Source organism: Poromitra crassiceps (genome assembly GCF_964638095.1).
Source record: "Poromitra crassiceps genome assembly, chromosome: 7".
In the NCBI taxonomy this organism is placed as follows: Eukaryota; Metazoa; Chordata; class Actinopteri; order Beryciformes; family Melamphaidae; genus Poromitra; species Poromitra crassiceps.
The window spans coordinates 58,163,593-58,183,223 of record NC_139628.1 but is presented as its reverse complement, the minus strand read 5'-3'; the positions used below and the strand labels follow the sequence as shown (position 1 = coordinate 58,183,223).

Sequence of the window (19,631 nt, the reverse complement as noted above, 5' to 3'; positions counted from 1 at the left end):
AAACCAAACAAGCTGATCAGCCAGTCACCTCTGCACACACACCACCCCCCACTAAGAGGCTAATGACCAAGACGTATAATCCTTCTCAAAACAACTACAGAGATGCTAATTGTATCTAGCTATAAATACAGGTTGACTCCTGATGGTGTTTCTTTACTCGTCCCAACTCCATGAAGAACCTGGATCTGCCGCCGCTGCGCATTGGCTAATCTGAAACAAACCGCCCGAATTCCAGGAAAGGCTAAATTACACAAGGAACTCAGTCCAACTCGGTTTTGTAAGTAACGTTTAAGTGTCGACAAACGTAGCACCATTTCATCAAAATAAAAACAAATCGAGACGGGACGGCGGACGCACGGAGCTTTTACGCGCGGTTGGATACGTTAATCCAATGCGCCTTGTGAACATTCACCACCCGATGACCAAAGAGCACAGTCTGCACTGAGCTAAGAAGCGACCAGGTAAGATGTTCCCACTGCCGATGTTCACCCCGGAGCAGGTCGCTCGGGTGTGCGAGAACCTGGAGGAGACCGGGGACATCGAGCGCCTCGGCCGGTTCCTCTGGTCCCTGCCCGCCGCCGTGCCTGGCACCGCGGGGGAAGCGCTAAACCGACAGGAATCCGTGATGCGAGCGAGGGCGCTGGTCGCCTTCCACGGTGGGAACTTCGATGCTCTTTACCAGATCCTACAGAGCCACCGTTTTACGCGCGAGTCTCACGCCAAACTCCAGGACCTGTGGCTGGACGCGCACTACCGAGAGGCCGAGAGGCTCCGGGGGCGGTCGCTGGGGCCGGTGGAGAAGTACCGGATTCGCAAGAAGTTCCCCCTGCCCCGCACCATCTGGGACGGCGAGCAGAAGACGCACTGCTTCAAGGTAAATCATCCCCTGGACTGGACTGAGTACAGCCTCGTATCTATATGTGATGGCTTGGCTTAGTGGTGCTTGCCTGACAACGCCACCTAGGTTTGTTTGGATAGAGCCTAGGAACTCTATAAAAGGTGGACCCAAATGTACCAGGTAGGTTCTTTATATACAAGGGAGAGCAGTGTAACTAGACCCAAGGACAGAGACGGAAACAGCTGTACCCAAAACAATTGCCTTTTATTTTCTACAATATCTATACACGGGTTTAACTTGACAACACACGTTCTAAATTGCCCCTAGCTTACCTCCTGTTACAGTGTAATGCAATGAATAGCTGAGAGGAAATACGCTGTTTCAAACTGTTCCCTAGCAACACAATTCATACTGCAACATATTTATTTCAAACTAATGGAAGACGAGTTTATTCACATGTCCACTGGTGGTCTTACAGTATTTCCTCTGCTGAAGTGCCCATGAGCAAGACACTGAATTAAAAAAATAAAATGGACCATCAATACAGTAGTCTTTCACAAGACTTGCATTGTCAGATGACAACTTGCTTCATCCCCAGCAGTTGGTATGTCTAACATGTCAGTTGGTATGTCTAACATGTCAGTTGAACCTGTGACTGTGTGCTGTATCAAGCAGTCTGCTGTGTGAGCTGTTAATGTGATCATGGTGTAAGAGCCCTGTGATCCCCTGCCTTCAGCCCTGAGCCCTGGTTAAAGCACCTTAGGCGTGGTGTCTATATTTCAAGGTCAGAGATCTCCTACAGGTCAGGAGATATATATTCTCCTGGGTTAGGGTTAGAAAGCTTTCTAAGGTGATCAGGATATTGTCTACTTTGAGACACTATTATCTGGGTTAGACAGTTTATAATGCTTTAGAACATGGCTCTCTTGAATGACCGCTGCTCTGCCACACCTGGATTAATCAGTTGATAAGAGCATTTTGTCTGCAGACACTACTAATTAGGCCAACCAGTTGCAGCTGTGGTGTCTTGTGTGCCAATTACAAATGAAACCGCTTTGTCGTTGAAAACGCTATTAAAAAATCTATTTGAATAATTATTTTTGTCAGATTACTGAAATAATTTAGTTGTAGGCCGTGTTCTAAGCGGGATAATGTATAGTGAGCCGGTGATTACTGGAAATAATGACCTTCAGGTGAATGATTAAGCCCTCCGCTGCGCGTCGGGCTCAATCATTCACCTGTCGGTCATTATTTCGCCAGTAATCACCGGCTCACAATACATTATCCCTTACGTATAGCTTTCCCAGGTGCTGAAAGACCACACGATTGCTACCTACTCTACTCTGTATAGATCCGTAAATGAGAATACAATCACATTACATCACATGTTGTTTTTCTTCATATTCTCATAATTACTCTCATTTGTTATCCAGTATGTTGGCATTTTATAACATCACATTTCATGCTACATGTCTGACATAACTTTGTCTCAGTAAATTCTGTTGCTCATACTTTTTCTTAAGTACATCTTACACATTGTTCTCACAGTGATGCTATTTTGCACCTCATGTGCTGTAATGTAGGCTACATTTCCCATACCTTCATTTGAATTTGTCAGCTGGGTATGTTAACAGTTTAAAACATTTTCCCACATGTATATATTATATCTTATGTATATATTACATATATACCGGTATATTATATTTTGTTTGTGGTCACCTTTTACTAATATTTGCTGCTGCTGCTGCAGCCACATTTCACACAGGGATCATTCAAGTTGCATGTTAATTGGCAAAATATGAACAGCACTCTATAAGGAGCTGTGGCGGCTCACAACACATAAGCCAAGGTGGCCTGCAGGTAGACGAAGCCAACCACCTGCTGTCCAGCAGCCACAGCTAACGAGCCATTCATCCCAGCTTGAAGAGCTCAGACAAACGCACATGCTCAGTGCGTCACATGCAGACTGCACATGCTCAGTGCGTCACATCCAGACTGCTGTTCAGCCTGAGTTCATGACCCACTCACTTGAGTGTGTGGTGGTCTGGGCCACTCACTTATGTGTGTGGTGGTCTGGGAGAACCCTTCACAAAGTAGCGTATAGGTCGAGCGTATAGGTCGAAAACGAGTTCTGCAGGTATTTTGAGTGATTTGGTTACTTTCATCTCCGTAGTACAGTGAATAATTATTTTCATCAAACAAAATGGAAAGTATTTATGGTTCTGGTGGAATGCCACTGTAGAAAATGGAATGTTGTGGAATGTTTAAAGCCATTTTCCTCCACGTTTTACTTGCACATAACAGATTAAAATATGCATAACTTTTGAATTGAGAGAGAGCTATCTCAGTCATTCAAAAAGTTATACCGCATATAGGAGAGGGTTTCTAATTTATGGAAATATCAAAAAGTGAAAATGTCAGGCCACCACCCATACTGTAATATGGCCAGGCTTCTCCTGTAGGCACCACCTGTATCACTAAAGCTGCTGTTTAAAGTTTAAACATCAGCCAAAACGCCTCGTCCTACCTCTGATACAACAATGCCGGGATCTGACTCCAAAATCACAGCACAGCTTGAGAGCAGGTTGAGCAAATATAGCAGCATTTACAAGCAAGTTTCAATGTCTCTAAGTTTGAGTACTTCATCTCTAGTTTCAGACTTGAGTTTGAATGCTTCATCTCTCATCTCTAAAGCAGAGATGGGGACTTGGACTTGAGACTTGGACTTGAGTCGCACTTAAGTCACACACAGCGTGACTTGAGACTTGACTTGAGACTAGTCCTCAAAGACTTGAGACTTGACTTGGCCTTGAAGGTTTGGGACTTGTGAACAATCTATATTTTTTATTTTATTTCTTGGTGCATTAACATTAAGGAAACGTCTACTAATGATAATGTAAACAATCAATGCTGATATGCTGTATGTTAATAAAGGAGTGAGGATAATACAGTAGCCTACATGCTTTGAATTCCTTAGTTTTAGCTATGCAGTGTGACTGGATGGCATGCAGCAGATGATAGAATGCTCATCCATAAGAGACTTGAGACTTGACTTGGACTCGTGAACAAGGACTTGAGACTTGACTTGGACTTCCCCCTCAAAGACTTGAGACTTGACTTGGAGGCTATTCCAGCCTCTTAGGCATTTGTGTGTGTGTGTATGGGGGGGGGGGGGGGGGGGGGGGGGGGGTAGGCTATGTATGGTCAACGTGCCATCTCCCTCCTGTGGCAAAATGAAGTAATGTTCATGTCAACTTTAATTCTAAACCTCAGGAGGGATGATCTCACAGTATTAAGCCCCTTAACATGATCCAATTGACTGGATATACAGTGTTATGTACCTCTGATGTAGATTAGAATCACCACACTATTTATAAATCCAGTTTAATATTAATCAGATTATTCTCAGCATTGTTATAGGATGACATTAAAATGGCACTAACCACATGGCTGTGCCTATGGCGTCATTCTAAAATGCTATGCCTCCATTTTCAGGGGGAAGGGAAGGTTTCATTGCTCAAGTCAAAATGTAAGAAAAAGAGGTGAATCCGTGCTAAAAAACAAAAAAAAGTGATTTGAAGGCAAAGTTCTTAAAATCACGAATGAATTACATTTACTTACCCTCGTCAGGGCAGATCACTGTTTTCAAATGGAAACTATCCATATCATGTCTACTTCGACTGAACAACGTGCGGCATGAGATATCCACTGGGATACTAGTAAACCAAGCACTAAATATTTCCTATTTTCATGTGTTCTTCTCTAGGAAAGAACTCGCAGTTTGCTGAGAGAGTGGTACCTCCAAGACCCGTACCCCAACCCGTCCAGAAAACGCCACCTGGCCCAGGCCACGGGACTAACACCCACGCAGGTCGGCAACTGGTTCAAGAACCGGCGCCAGAGAGACCGGGCCGCATCGGCAAAGAACAGGTACGTTGAGAATTATAATGATGATATATCTCTTAACCCATTGATACCTGATGCAGCATTTGTGTGTGTATCCCTTTAAGACCGCGAACCGCGTTAACGCGGTTCGCGGTCTTAAAGGGATACACACACAAATGAGGGATATACACGCAAATGCTGCATCAGGTATCAATGGGTTAATAAGGCAATGTGATTGGAGTGACTCCATACTGAGTGTGGACAGTAAACAGTTGGTGCACATTATGTACAACTGCAAAGCAGAAAGCAACACTGTTAGATAAAGAATAAAGTAGTCTAGTGATTATGAAAGAGAAAGACATCATCACTGTTGACTCAAAAGCAAAATGGAGTTTGCATTATAGAAACATGTGCAGAGCTGCTGTGGAGGCTAAAAGAATGTCGTCAGTTGAGTTAAATGTCAGTGGGTGGGTGGAGCAAAAAAGAACTACAGCTTTTCTAGCCTGGTGAAAAAGGCAAGAGGTAAGAGAGGATTTAGCAAATATTTTGAAGCCTAGCACTCAAACTAACTAGCCATATAACCTATAGCTATCAAACCAACTAGCCATACAACCTATAGCTATCAAACTAACTAGCCATAAAACCTATAGCTATCAAACTAACTAGCCATATAACCTATAGCTATCAAACTAACTAGCCATAAAACCTATAGCTATCAAACTAACTAGCCATACATAACCTATAGCTATCAAACTAACTAGCCATATAACCTATAGCTATCAAACTAACTAGCCATAAAACCTATAGCTATCAAACTAACTAGCCATACATAACCTATAGCTATCAAACTAACTAGCCATATAACCTATAGCTATCAAACCAACTAGCCATATAACCTATAGCTATCAAACTAACTAGCCATAAAACCTATAGCTATCAAACTAACTAGCCATATAACCTATAGCTATCAAACTAACTAGCCATAAAACCTATAGCTATCAAACTAACTAGCCATACATAACCTATAGCTATCAAACTAACTAGCCATATAACCTATAGCTATCAAACCAACTAGCCATATAACCTATAGCTATCAAACTAACTAGCCATAAAACCTATAGCTATCAAACTAACTAGCCATACATAACCTATAGCTATCAAACTAACTAGCCATAAAACCTATAGCTATCAAACCAACTAGCCATATAACCTATAGCTATCAAACTAACTAGCCATACAACCTATAGCTATCAAACTAACTAGCCATACAACCTATAGCTATCAAACTAACTAGCCATACATAACCTATAGCTATCAAACTAACTAGCCATACATAACCTATAGCTATCAAACTAACTAGCCATACATAACCTATAGCTATCAAACTAACTAGCCATGTAACCTATAGCTATCAAACTAACTAGCCATACATAACCTATAGCTATCAAACTAACTAGCCATACATAACCTATAGCTATCAAACTAACTAGCCATACATAACCTATAGCTATCAAACTAACTAGCCATATAACCTATAGCTATCAAACTAACTAGCCATACATAACCTATAGCTATCAAACTAACTAGCCATATAACCTATAGCTATCAAACTTACTAGCCATATAACCTATAGCTATCAAACTAACTAGCCATACATAACCTATAGCTATCAAACTAACTAGCCATATAACCTATAGCTATCAAACAAACTAGCCATATAACCTATAGCTATCTAGGTAAGCTAGTTAGTCTACAGGCCTTCCAAGATCATGAATAAAAAAAAACACAAGATTGACCTTTAACTTAACCAATGAGATTATTATGAGAAATACTTGTATTTCAAACCCCGATCCATGACTCAAACCCTTACTGTGTGGTCTCCTCCCCTCCACCCAGACTGCAGCAGGATGCCTCCCTCCTGCCTTCAGAGAGCTCCCCCGGTGGTTCCCTTCAGGAGCGCGGCCGCCACCACCCCCACTTGCTGCCTGCGTCGCCCCGCCACCTGGACAGCCCCGAGGCCAGTGACTGTAGCAGCGGGACCGAGCGCAGAGGCACGGGGGGCTCCACCCCGGAGATCTCCGTCAGCAGCGACAGCGAGTTCGACCCTTGAGGGGACAGACGCTGTCTGACCTGTTTGACTCCCCGAGGCCACCAGAGCTTTGGTGTAGCCTCACAGATAATACTAAAGACACAGATGAATGCATGAACCCATTGATACCTGATGCAGCATTTGTGTGTGTATCCCTTTAAGACCGCGAACCGCGTTAACGCGGTTCGCGGTCTTAAAGGGATACGCACACAAATGTGGGATATACAGGCAAATGCTGCATCAGGTATCAATGGGTTAAGACAATCTGAAAGTATCTGTGGCTCTGGACAGACTGGAGGTTCTCAGCAGGACGGTGACGCCACGTGATGTGGTTGTTAGTGGACAATCATAAGGGAATGAAATCAAAAAATATGCACTTAAAAAAGCACCATGGCACATAACCTCGACTGTTCTATAAAACAGAGCTACATTAGCTTCCCACTGACTATGGTACTACTCAGTGAAAACACTTATCGATGTGGGATATTTCCTACGGGTACTTCTACATCGATAGCAGTGTTTTACAAATTCTCAGGCAAAGTATTTATAGAAATGCCCGCGGTCTATAGATCACTTGAATATTGATATTGTATGTTTTGATACTGGTTTCAACATATTTTGGAGTAGATGATTTTCTAATAGTTACTGTGTCAGTTACAGAATATGTTTGTTATTGACAATCGCTCAGACACATCCTGTGTGAATGAACAATGCCTTGAGTCGGCTACTGCTGCAAGCGAGTGACAAGTCATTGGTGAAACTACAATGATCGAAAATAGCCTATATCAGGGCAGGGTTTTCAAAGTCTGAAACTGTGGGCCTCATCCCAGACAAGGCTTGGAAAAAGCCTCTGGCCTATATGATTTCCAATTCAACACACTTCACTGCCTTAAAGATGAAGGGCATCACTCACAATGCAATACCCAACATCATCATCATCATCATCATCAAGTTGAAATAGACTAAGCTACTCTGTTCAACGTGCTTTCACAACAACGTAATAATCTTCTGTTCTTACCAAATACCAACTGTGTTGTATCTGTTCATCTCTCCTCCTGGGACGACTGTCTGAAAGACTTCAAGGCGTTAGATGCTCCTCAGCTGCCCCCAACGATACGTCCCTGCTGGAGCTGCAGACAGACAGGATGAAACAGGGATTATTATGAAGAACTACCCGGTCTTAACTCAATGTGCCTGGTGTTACAGTGAGACCTGATATGATATTGTGTTCTCATGTCTAAACAAGGCCTGCTACTGTTTCCTGTCTTACTTTATACCTGTCAATCAATTAAACACTACACACACCACTGCATTTCATTGAAATGATGTATTTTCTAAACATTTTATGTAAATAAATGAACCTATTTTTATCCAAACTCATTCTTGCCTCATCAATTTTCAGGTGCAGAATGCATGTAGGCTACGTTCGCATGTTAGTTAGCATGTAAGCTAGCCTCTTAGCTAACAAACATATGGGCCAAAAATAATGAATGCTGGGTGGGTCACTCGCTTTGACATAAAACAAGACATATATAGGCTATTAACTCTGTAGCCTACGCAGGTAGCCTACCTCCAGTTTCTTCACTAACGGTTACGCTTTGAAGACCTCGTCGCAGCTTTGGAAGTTTTTATGGTTCCATGTCGCTGTGCCGACCTCTCGCTGTTCCGACCTCCCCTCTCCCAGCCCCCATGCCTAAACCTAACCTCCCCCAGACCCTAACCCAAAACCTAACCTCTCCCACCCCCCCCCCCCCCCCCCACGCCTAAACCTAAGGTCGGCATTGCGGGTGGTCGGCATAGCGGGTGGACACCGTTTTGATCCAGTTCTGCGCCAATTACGAGCTAGTAGAAATGCAGGGAGGTTAGGGGGGTTCACATTGATTTAACTAGTAGGCGTTTTAACCATTTTATTAACTACAGTGAGTTCAAGATTAATGTCAACATTTCTACCGTTAACATTAAGACCAATGATTAGACACAAATGCCTCATTCACAAACGCTAATGGGCTAATTAGGATAGATTAGTGTCCTCTAGAGAGAGAGTGGCGTCAATGGAGGACCAAAATGCGAGACTCATTTGTTAGCCAATGAACAGCCAGGAATGGGTCTCGCGCTACTTTTGCATGCTAAAATAAAGCTGATAATGTACAATTTGATTCAAGGAGGGGGGGGGGGGGAACCCTTTCAGAGTACAACACACACTGTCTATTTTGCTGCAACTCCACAGTGCTGCTTAATCCAGGACCTTACTTCCTGGAACTCTTGAGAGTAAAAAACTGGTCTATTGGAGTGAATGGAGATGTCGGGACTCTTCTATATACACAACTCTGGGATATATTAGGCTACCTCACCTGTCTCCCCCTCTCTCCCTTTAACTCTGGGATAGATTAGGCTACCTCACCTGTCTCCCCCTCCCTTCCTTTAACTCTGGGATAGATTAGGCTACCTCACCTGTCTCCCCCTCTCTCCCTTTCTGTCAAATCAATGGGCGTCGTCACTTTGTGTAAACCCGCCCCTCCTTGAAGCAGTTTGCGAGAGGACTTCTTCTTCCTATCTGTCACTTTTGTCACAACATCCATGTGGTCTGTTATAAATTGTCTGTCTGCGCTTGGTTTGTTCATTGCATCGCTATCCTGAGCGGAGGGACTGCTTTGACCATGGACAGCGACGGAAGGAAGGTGGTGGTCTGTGATAATGGCACGGGGGTAAGTCGAGCTCATATCGGGACTGTCTCCTTGGCCGACTGGTTAGCGTGTTCGACTTTGATATAACGCTAAATGTGGACTTCAAGACCCGGGTTCGATCCCCCCCTGGCCAGCGACATGGGGAGGTAGTGTGTAACCACACTACTTATCAACCCGGGTTGCCTTAAGGAGAGCACGCTGGCCCTTGGCCATTGGGATTGTCCCTTTTTTAAAAATTAATAGTATTTAAAAAAAAGTTAATACCAATGGATGCTTTCTGTGCTGTCAAATCTCTTCATTTTACCTAGGCTAGCTACTACTAAAGACAGCCATGTCACCTACAAACTCATTTGACAGTTTCAAGCTATTGCATTCAAAATTTTACACATCTGCTATATTTATTTATTGTTTTATTGTCATGTTGGTGTTGTTTTTAATTCATAGTGACTGTATGAAGGAGGCCAAACGTCTGGATCGTTTTATTTGTGGTATTACTGTAGGTTGCAGCAGTTGAAGGAGACCAGGGTGTGAATGTGTACTGTGTGCATAGCTCACACTGATCCCACATCTGTCTGGACTTGTCGTCACTGTGCCTCTTATGTGTGTGCACACACACACACACACACACACACACACACACACACACACACACACACACACACACACACACACACACACACACACACACACACACAGAACCATAAATGGTTGTGATGCTTTGAAGTGAGCTAACATTGGATGAAAACCAGGAAGAAGAACTTTATAGTGCTCAGTTGCAAAAACTCTTGAGCTGTCCATCAATACAGGCTACAGTGTAGCCTATTGTTCAAAATGTTGACATTTAGGCATCTGTATACTGTCGTTTCTCAAATGAACAAAATGGACCAAATAAGAAACTATATCTGTAAGCTGCAACTGCTCGTAGCCTATTTGGCTACTTCACCTGTAGCCTCTGCTTGGTATGCGTTGCACGGCCCCGGGGTGTGGAATGCATGCGTGGCCAAAAAGACAAGTTGAGACGGTACAAGGGCTATAGTCATGACAGACAGACATGTAAATAGATAACACACAATCACATGCCATTTAAAAAGTTCAGGTACTTGGTGCATTGGCTTTTTATAACGCCATATTTCAATCATTTAGATGCACTTTTTCTTTTTTTACTGAAGCATTGCACAGACTTTTGCAAATGCAGTGCAGTGAAATCAGATGTGGGATGATAAATAGCAGGCAATCTGTATGATTATAATAATACACTTGTGTTGGAGCAGGATAATATAACTGTTTTCCCGATCAATAACATCATCTGTCACTGTCTGAGTTTTACGTGTTCTCACCGCCTCATGTGGACATTGTGAAGCCCTTCGACACTGTAGCTGTGGTTAAGGGCTGTACAAGTAAACAGAAGATAAGGTTATGCTCTGACCACAGTTAACATTAGTGACATTGTGTTCTGCCACAATCTGGTTTTGGTTTCAGTGTAACACTCAAAAAGCAGAACTTCATTCTAAAAAAAAAAAAAAAAAAAAAAAAATCATGTTTGATTCTCATGTCGTTCCCCAGTTTGTCAAATGCGGCTTTGCTGGATCCAACTTCCCAGAGCACATCTTCCCGGCCATGGTGGGTCGACCCATCATTCGATCCACCACCAAAGTGGGCAACATCGAGATAAAGGTGAGATCAGGTGTAAGGTTGACAGACACTGTCGAGCCTTCTCCCTCAGCTGCTCTGTTCTCTGCACACTTACGGAACTCGAGTGGGCGGTGAAAGTGATTCTGAGCTGTGATCAGGGAGAATTCATCAGAATAAAACATGAACACGTGATTTTAACACCCATTTCAGAAAAGTCTTTCATGTTGTGGCTTCGCATCATGTGAATTAAAGAGGACATGAAACATTGGATCATGTGATTCTAGTTCATTTGCATTTCACCTCAGATAAGCTACGACACTGCTTTCAAGTCTGACATTTGGCTAGATTTCGAGAAAGATCGAGAACATTTGAGCTTTTCGCCGACTATGGCGCTGCTAGATGATGTCATAGTTCACTGCTCTGAATTAGTTTGGGCAACGGCCGGGTACATGATGACAGCAGCTACATCAACAAGGATAACAGCGATGTCATATAATATCAATGTAGTTGCACGAATCCATATGCTGCAATGCGGGTGTGTGTCTAAGTGTGTATGTCTAAGTGTGTGTGTCTAAGTGTGTATGTCTAAGTGTGTGTGTCTAAGTGTGTGTGTCTAAGAGAGATTGTCTGGACAAACACTACAAGACTTCTTCAGCTAATGAAACACCTGACCTTCTCATGATCTCTCAGGCCTTCTTACCTCTGAGCTGATATGCTTTAAAGTGTCTTAGAGCCGTACACCTGTCGGCTTCCTGAGACACAGTTAAGTTCATATGGTCATGTGACCTAAGACACAGTTAAGTTCATAATGGTCATGTGACCTAAGCGGTCATCTAACAGCAGCACTCGTACAGGCTGAGGTCAAGCAGATCATTCAGGCTTTTTACGCCCGTAATCCATGCAGGGCTTCACTGTGCGCACGCGTGTCGTGGGGCAAGAGTTCAAGGATAAAATGGCAACTTTTGCCAAAATAGAAACTGTGAGGACACGGCTATGTTCCCCTTTTATTCCTTCACTTGATTTGGCTAGCTGATAGAGTTAGGAAAGAGAGGAGAATGACATGTGATACCGATCCTCCTCTAGAACATCTGAACTCCACCTGACTTTACCCAGGACTTACCTAGTCCTCCTCTAGAACATCTGAACTCCTCCTGTCTTTACCCAGGACTTGATGGTGGGGGATGAGGCCAGCGAGTGTCGCTCCTTGCTGGAGGTTTCCTACCCCATGGATAACGGCATGGTGCGCTCCTGGGAAGACATGCTCCACCTATGGGACTACACCTTCGGCCCCGGCCGCCTGGACATCAACCCCCCCGACTGTAAGGTACAGCTGTGCATCAAGTTCTACCACCACGGGGAAGCATTTGTAGTCTAGTCACACTTCATCAAAACCTATTCTTCTAAAAACAATGCGAAGAAAGTCCTGCACATGGTCTTGGTTATTTACAACTGAAATATCTCATGGAGAAAAGACATACAATGTTTCAGTCTTGTGATGTTGGAAAGTCCATCTCAGATGAAGATGTACAAACGCTACAAGACCAAATGTTGTATGCATTTTCAAATTGTTGCCATATAAAAGAGAGAGTAGGTAGGACTTTCCTTGAACAAGGCAATACATTTTATTGTAGCTCAGTGCATACGGCGACTTGGAAAAGCAGTATGCACTCTTACCTTCAGGGCGAAGGTATTGTATGCCTAAGATGAGAACGAAACGAGGCATTACGTCCTTCGTTCCACGCAGCATTCAGCTGCTTTAACAAGTTTTAATTTCTTTTTTTTGGTTTGATCTTTTAGCCCTTATTGATCATGCACCTAGTGCTTTTTGATTGGTCATGAAGTGTGATGCTTTTTTATGATGTATGTATATTATGCTCATGTTTTGTATTATATGTGTGCCTGCCTGCCTGCCTGTCATGTTCATGTTTTTTGGGCTCTCTCTGTGCAGAGCAAATTCCCTGAGGGGCAATAAAGGTTTCATTCATTCAGTATAACCAAAATCCATAACACTGCCAAAATAACTTGCCTAATAACATGAAATTCTCTGATCTTGCTTTGTATTGCAATATTTGTATTTATGTTTTACCTGCACAAGGTGCTGCTGACTGAACCGCCCATGAACCCCACCAAGAACCGCGAGAAGATCGCAGAGGTCATGTTCGAGAAATACCAGTTCCACGGCATCTACGTGGCAATTCAGGCGGTGCTCACTCTGTACGCCCAGGGTGAGAGGACTGTGCAGTCCATTTCATCTGTTTACACCTCATCTTAGGTATTGAGGCGATGCCGTTATTGAGAGCAATTAACCATGATTGAATAGTGACAGATAGTGAGGTGGTTGCAGGAATCAAAGCTCTTCATTCAGCCCCAGTGTTCTGTCTATTTGCCCTATGAGACCTGTCATCATGAATGGATAGATTGATTGATTAGTTATTGGAGAGATGTTGGAAACTATCTCTCGTGGGAACTGATCTGTCTACAGGTCTGCTGACCGGTGTGGTCGTGGACTCGGGGGACGGTGTTACGCACATCTGTCCCGTGTACGAGGGCTTCTCCTTACCGCACCTCACACGCAGGCTGGACATCGCAGGACGTGACATCACACGCTACCTCATTAAGGTAAGAGCCATGACATCATCATTACAATATTTGGGACAACAGAAGGACTTAACGGAAGGGTTTTCCAGGGGAAGAAGTGGGAAAAACTACAGAGCCTCTAGCAGCATATGGTGGGGAAATGCCAAAAAGAAGCAGTTTGGTTCGATCTACTAAAGATTCTGATTTGGGATATTTAGGTCCATTGGCAGTATTGTTTTGGCAGTATAGCCTACCTTCTTTTAATCCCACCTGCAACCAGTGGCTTTGCATCTTCTCACCATCAGCTCCTGCTGTTACGAGGCTACGCCTTCAACCACTCGGCTGACTTTGAGACGGTGCGCATGCTGAAGGAGAAGCTGTGCTACGTGGGATACAACATCGAGCAGGAGCAGCGTCTGGCCACAGAGACTACCGTCCTGGTGGAGTCATACATGGTATGTTAAGAGAGCACTCATATATTTGAATGGAAATGTATTGTGGTTTAGTACAGTATACTACTTAAAAGTGAGTATAATGTACTCAGATTATCTGTCACTATGCTAACTTGTTTACCATGAGATACTCCAAGTCGGCCACTAAAACACTAATAATAATTTTCTTTTGTATTAGTGTCTGAAATGCTTATACTGTATATATAAATAGAAGAAATAAAAGACTCTAAATAAAAATGTGTGTGCATGTATACACACACACACACACACACACACACACACACACACACACACACACTCGTATATATATATAGTATATATATATTTATACAACAGGTAGTTCCGGCCGGGCAATTTGATTGGACAAGAGGGATCCTACCAGTGCCAATATTTCATGATAATGCACTGGCGCTTCACTGTGTGTAGATCACTCCGCTTCACAGCTGCCCTAATCAACAAAACGCTTCACAGCTGTAGAGTAGACAGTAGTAAAGTAGACAGCCTGCAGTTAATTAGGCTGATTAGGCTACATTTTCGGCAAAGCAGAAAGCTGAGGGAACTATTTCTGTTGGAGGAGGAATAAATACAGAAATCATATATTTTCTCAGCTTTTTGTCATTTTTTTAATCAGCTTTGTTTAATAGAACTGTTGTATAAAAGCAATATCACACTCGAGGTCGTGCTGTTGTTGTCTAATATCGGCACTGCTGTGATTATCTTCGGCACTCGGCCTGCGGCCTCGTGCCTACGACCGAATCACAGCAGTGCCAATATTAGCCAACAACCGCACTCCCTCTCGTGTGATATTGCTTAAATATATATATATATATATACCTTTATTTAGAGTCTTACTGATTGCTCTCACTGAGAGCAATGCTGTCTTTTTCAGGAGCGCCCTGTTCACATTCACACACACACATTTACACCTGGAAGCCACTGAGCAGCACCACTGGTGCGATTGGGGTTAAGAGCCTTGCTCAAGGGCACCTCAGTAATGAGGAAGGGCAAGCGATGTGTTTTCACTTTCCCCACCCAGATTTATCCCGCCGGTCCCGGGGATTGAACAGACAACCTTCCGGTCACAAGCTCGCTTCTCCAACCTTTAGGCCACCACTGCCCGCTATTGGAGTTTTGAAAGTAACGATCCTTAACGTACTTATATTGATAAATAAACGTCCCAAGACCAACTGATCAAACACTAGTGATTCAAACACACCACGGCAGTGAGCAGCAAAGATGTCGGCAGACTACAAACAGAACGGCAGATCTTGTGGATTTGCTGTAACTGTATCTCGTCCCTCGTGCGCTGCAGCTCCCTGACGGCCGGCAGGTGATGGTGGGCGGCGAGAGGTTCGGCGCTCCTGAAGCTCTGTTCCAGCCTCACCTCATCAACGTGGAGGGAGCGGGCGTGGCCGAGCTGCTGTTCAACACCATCCAGGCTGCCGACATCGACCTCAGGTAACCCCTCTCCTCACGCCACGCCTCCCCTCACCTTACTCAATGCCTTGCATGTAAACATGAGAAGAAGAATGTCTACTGATGTAGAGATTGGGTCACATGGGATATCAGCGCATCATGATTTACTTGTAGAAGATACTGTAGACAAGGGATGTAAACAAAACGCTGAATTCCGCCCTGTGTTCTCCTGCGCAGGGCCGACTTCTATAAGCACATCGTGCTGTCAGGAGGAAGCACCATGTACCCCGGCCTTCCCTCCAGACTGGAGAGAGAGATCAAGCAGCTGTACCTGGAGAGAGTGCTGAACGGAGACACTCAGAAACTATCAGTAAGCTAAGCTCTCATACAACAGAATCAACTTGAGATGCAGAGATGATGTGAGTCCACCTGGACTCACAGAAGCACCAGATGTTCAGTAGAGCACCAGACTGTTCAGTAGAGCACCGCAGCACCAGATGTTCAGTAGAGCACCGCAGCACCAGATGTTCAGTAGAGCACCGCAGCAATGAGTCTGGAAGTAGCACTTGGGTTCGTCAGGGAAAAAGTGAATGAGGTTTTACAATGGGGATTTCAAAATAAGGTCTGTGGTTAACAAAAGTTTATGGGAGCGAGAATTTGGGTTCAGCAGGATAATCTTCACAAAGGTGAATAACTTTTGACTTTTGGAACGTAATTTTTTTTTTTAGAAAATGTTTCAAAAAGCATAAAAGGGATTAACATTCGTGAAGATTATCCTGCTGAACCCAAATTTGCCCTCCCATAACCTTTTGTTAACCACAGACCTTATTTGAAGCATTTAAGTGAAATCTCCATTCTAAAACCCCATAGACTTTCCCCCGATTAACCAACATGGCGGCGATTTCTGGTTAAGCCTACACAAATACGTCATCGCTGCAGTACTCTATAAGGGCTTACATAACCGCTAACACGATCACTTCCATTAACGTAATAAACCATCAAAGCAGCAACAGTTTAGCGTCATAATCTGTATCATCATCTATCATGATAACAATACATTTCCCATGAATGTGATAGAAGTTACTTATCATCAATGTAATACGTTTCTTAACATAACTACTTACATTTATTGTTTTTAGTTTTTATATTGACAGGACGGTTACCCATTATCATCTAAGATCTTCTTCAGATGTACTTCTAATGTTGACCATGGTTAATGACCAAATTTGTGAATTACAGTTATGTATTGAATTTTCACTATTAGTAGATTATCAGTTTAGTTATTACCTTTTTGAAATCTGAAAATTTCATACTTCTCTTTTGTAATTCATACCATGCCCATACCAAGGATTTATTACATCACTGATGACATCACAATTGCTCGAGTGACATCACTAATGAATCACAATTGCTCGAGTGACATCACTGATGACATCACAATTGCTCAAGTGACATCACTGATGACATCACAATTGCTCAAGTGACATCACTGATGACGCACTGTTACCTGGAAATTCTTACTATTACGTTGATGTTTTATTACATTCAAGGATTTCTTTCCGTCAGCTGTTGTAACAGGTTTTTAATCTGTAGCCAGCACATAAAGGAGGGACTGTGCGTGTTGTGCGTTGTGTTTTAATGGTATCTGTATGTGGGACTCCTCCTCTCTCCTCGCTCTGTAGAAGTTTAAGATCCGTATTGAAGACCCTCCGCGGCGTAAACACATGGTGTTCCTGGGCGGCGCGGTGCTGGCCAACATCATGAAAGACAAGGACTCCTTCTGGCTGAGCAGGGCGGAGTACCTGGAGAAAGGCCTGGGGGTGCTGGACAAACTGGGGGGCGGGATCAGATAAGAACATGAATGATATCAATAAAAAATCAAAACAGCTTCCTATAGACAGTTTCAACTTGACAACAAAAATACCGGTATTCTAAATTGCCCATAGATAACTTCCTGTTGCAGTGTATACAGTCTGTGATGCTAATACAGTAGCTGACTAAACTGTTCCCTACCAACACAATTCCGTGAAAACCGTCTATAGAGCTCAACACTTTTTCGCGGCTCTGGTTCCAGGAAGTGAATTTCCCATTCATTTCTCCATTGACTTTTCAGAAAATCCTTATTGTATCAAGAGTTTTAAGCCTCGGACCAAGCCAACTAGCTAGCTGATGTATTGTGACCATAAAACATTTGATTCGGAGGAAAGATTAAAGGCTAGTTTTATTTTTTAAATTAAAATGTTTGCCTTTTTTCAGTCCTATTTGTGTGTGTGTGTGTGTGTGTGTGTGTGTGTGTGTGTGTGTGTGTGTGTGCGCGTGTGTGTTGCGAATCACTCTTTTATGGTGATGATCAGTCTGGTAGCTGGTTGGCTTGTTTCCAGGCTTAAAACTCTTTATAAGGATTTTCTGAAATGTCAATGGAAAAATCAATGGGAAATTCACTTCCTGGAACAGGAGCCGCGAAAAAGTGGGCAGTCACTGTTGAGCTCTATAGCCAATCAAATAGAGTAGATTTACATTATATCTACACCCTTAACATGCAAATCAAAGAGTGCATTACACTCTTTTTTGTCTGCTAAAGGCTATGGAAATAATGTGGGAAAATTTTGCATGCTGGGAAAACTTCACTGACTGAGTTGAAAAAAACGTTATGTAATTGCAGCACATAAAGTATAAACCTGTCAAACAAGCCATTAGGTTTGTAAAGTGGAGCACCAGTCTTTTACACAGATAGACTTTGAGAAAAGATTTAGATCACCTAACACCATGCAGTTGTTTTTTTGTTTTGTTTTGCATTCTGACAATATAAACTCTTTTATCGATCAAATGTAAGGTGGTTTTATAAGCATGAATGAATTTGATCATGAATGTTAATTAGGTTTTGTGCTTAGTGAGTGTACAAAGTGACTATTGCTGTATTTGATGAGTCAAAAAACTAAAATCATTGTTACAGAAACCAAACATGAAAATGAACTGAATGATAAGTGATTACTTTTTTTTGTACATGTCATGCAATTAAAATTATGATTCAAAAATCAATCACTTAGTATGTTCTCAAAACCACAAAGTTTGAATAAACAACATAAACCACTGGTTAAATCTGGAGGTAGAACTATGGATTTCATTGCTGATGATGTTGTCATTTGCTGCCCCTTGGTGGCGAGATTCATCCATGGCATCAAATTACAACGTTCACAATCACACTGCTGGATGTAACAAACACTATGAACAGATATTGCAATTTTTATTGCGATATTGAATTACCTGACAAAATACAGTCATGTGCTTTTTCACATTCAAAATAAATAAAGTGGCATATAATGAACACATGCGTCACGCACACTCAGCACATCCGCAGAACCGTCACAAGTACGTTGAATGAAAAGGCATGCAATAATGTCCCAAACACAATAGTTTCCAAATGAACTTCCTCTGCCGATAAAAACTCCAGATATGTTGAGAATCCATACTCGTGTGTTGATACCTACCCGACAAATTCAACGATTAATTATTTTAATACACAATATGATCATTATTGAACACTGAATTGAACAGTCTTCTTTTGGCGGCTTGTAGCAGTAGCCACCAAAAGCTGGTGACTTTACATTGACATTCCACCAGTCACCATGAGGTATGGCAGCATGGTCCTGGTTTATTGAGCTGGTCGGAATGTCCTCCAAGTCCTCTTGTGGTGGAATGTTTATTATTATTATTATTATTATCATTAAGTACGGCCAACAACAGTGCGAGAAAAGTAGAACTCAAGAGCGGTTTGAAAACGTGAATTCATGAAATGAAACAATTCTGAAAGGATAAAATTCTGAAAGAATAAAATTCTGAAAGATTTTTTTGAATACATTCTCAGGTCGCAGGTCATCTGGATGTGATTTCCACATTCATCTTCCCAGCTGATGCTCTTCGATCAGGTCCCTTCCTGCTGTCCCAGTCCTCTCCCTCACTGTACCTCCCAGTCCTCTCCCTCACTGTACCTCCCAGTCCTCTCCCTCACTGTACCTCCCAGTCCTCTCCCTCACTGTACCTCCCAGTCCTCTCCCTCA

At 42.9% G+C, this 19,631-nt stretch overlaps 2 protein-coding genes across 2 annotated transcripts; both read left to right on the top strand.

Annotated features, from left to right (window-relative positions):
- Positions 1-466: 466 nt before the first annotated feature.
- six7 (SIX homeobox 7) lies at positions 467-6,833 on the top strand (the record flags this gene model as incomplete). The annotated part of the gene is made up of 3 exons (XM_083640525.1): positions 467-874; positions 4,605-4,768; positions 6,620-6,833. The coding sequence occupies 3 exons, from the start codon at positions 467-469 to the stop codon at positions 6,831-6,833; spliced, it is 786 nt and encodes a 261-aa protein (XP_083496651.1).
- A 2,554-nt stretch (positions 6,834-9,387) lies between these two features.
- LOC310779992 (actin-related protein 2) lies at positions 9,388-18,656 on the top strand. The gene is made up of 9 exons (XM_083640519.1): positions 9,388-9,517; positions 11,060-11,170; positions 12,294-12,452; positions 13,224-13,353; positions 13,611-13,747; positions 14,011-14,160; positions 15,470-15,615; positions 15,811-15,943; positions 17,256-18,656. The coding sequence occupies exons 1-9, from the start codon at positions 9,470-9,472 to the stop codon at positions 17,424-17,426; spliced, it is 1,185 nt and encodes a 394-aa protein (XP_083496645.1). The 5' UTR covers positions 9,388-9,469; the 3' UTR covers positions 17,427-18,656.
- The last annotated feature ends 975 nt before the right edge of the window (positions 18,657-19,631 follow it).

What these genes read in the sequence shown, in the direction of transcription:
- LOC310779992 (XM_083640519.1), top strand. Translation starts at nt 9,470, where the DNA reads ATGGACAGCGACGGAAGGAAGGTGGTGGTCTGTGATAATGGCACGGGG. An exon ending in TGGGCAACATCGAGATAAAG is followed by an intron (nt 11,171 to 12,293) that starts GTGAGATCAGGT and finishes GTCTTTACCCAG; the next exon opens with GACTTGATGGTGGGGGATGA. An exon ending in GCTCACTCTGTACGCCCAGG is followed by an intron (nt 13,354 to 13,610) that starts GTGAGAGGACTG and finishes ATCTGTCTACAG; the next exon opens with GTCTGCTGACCGGTGTGGTC.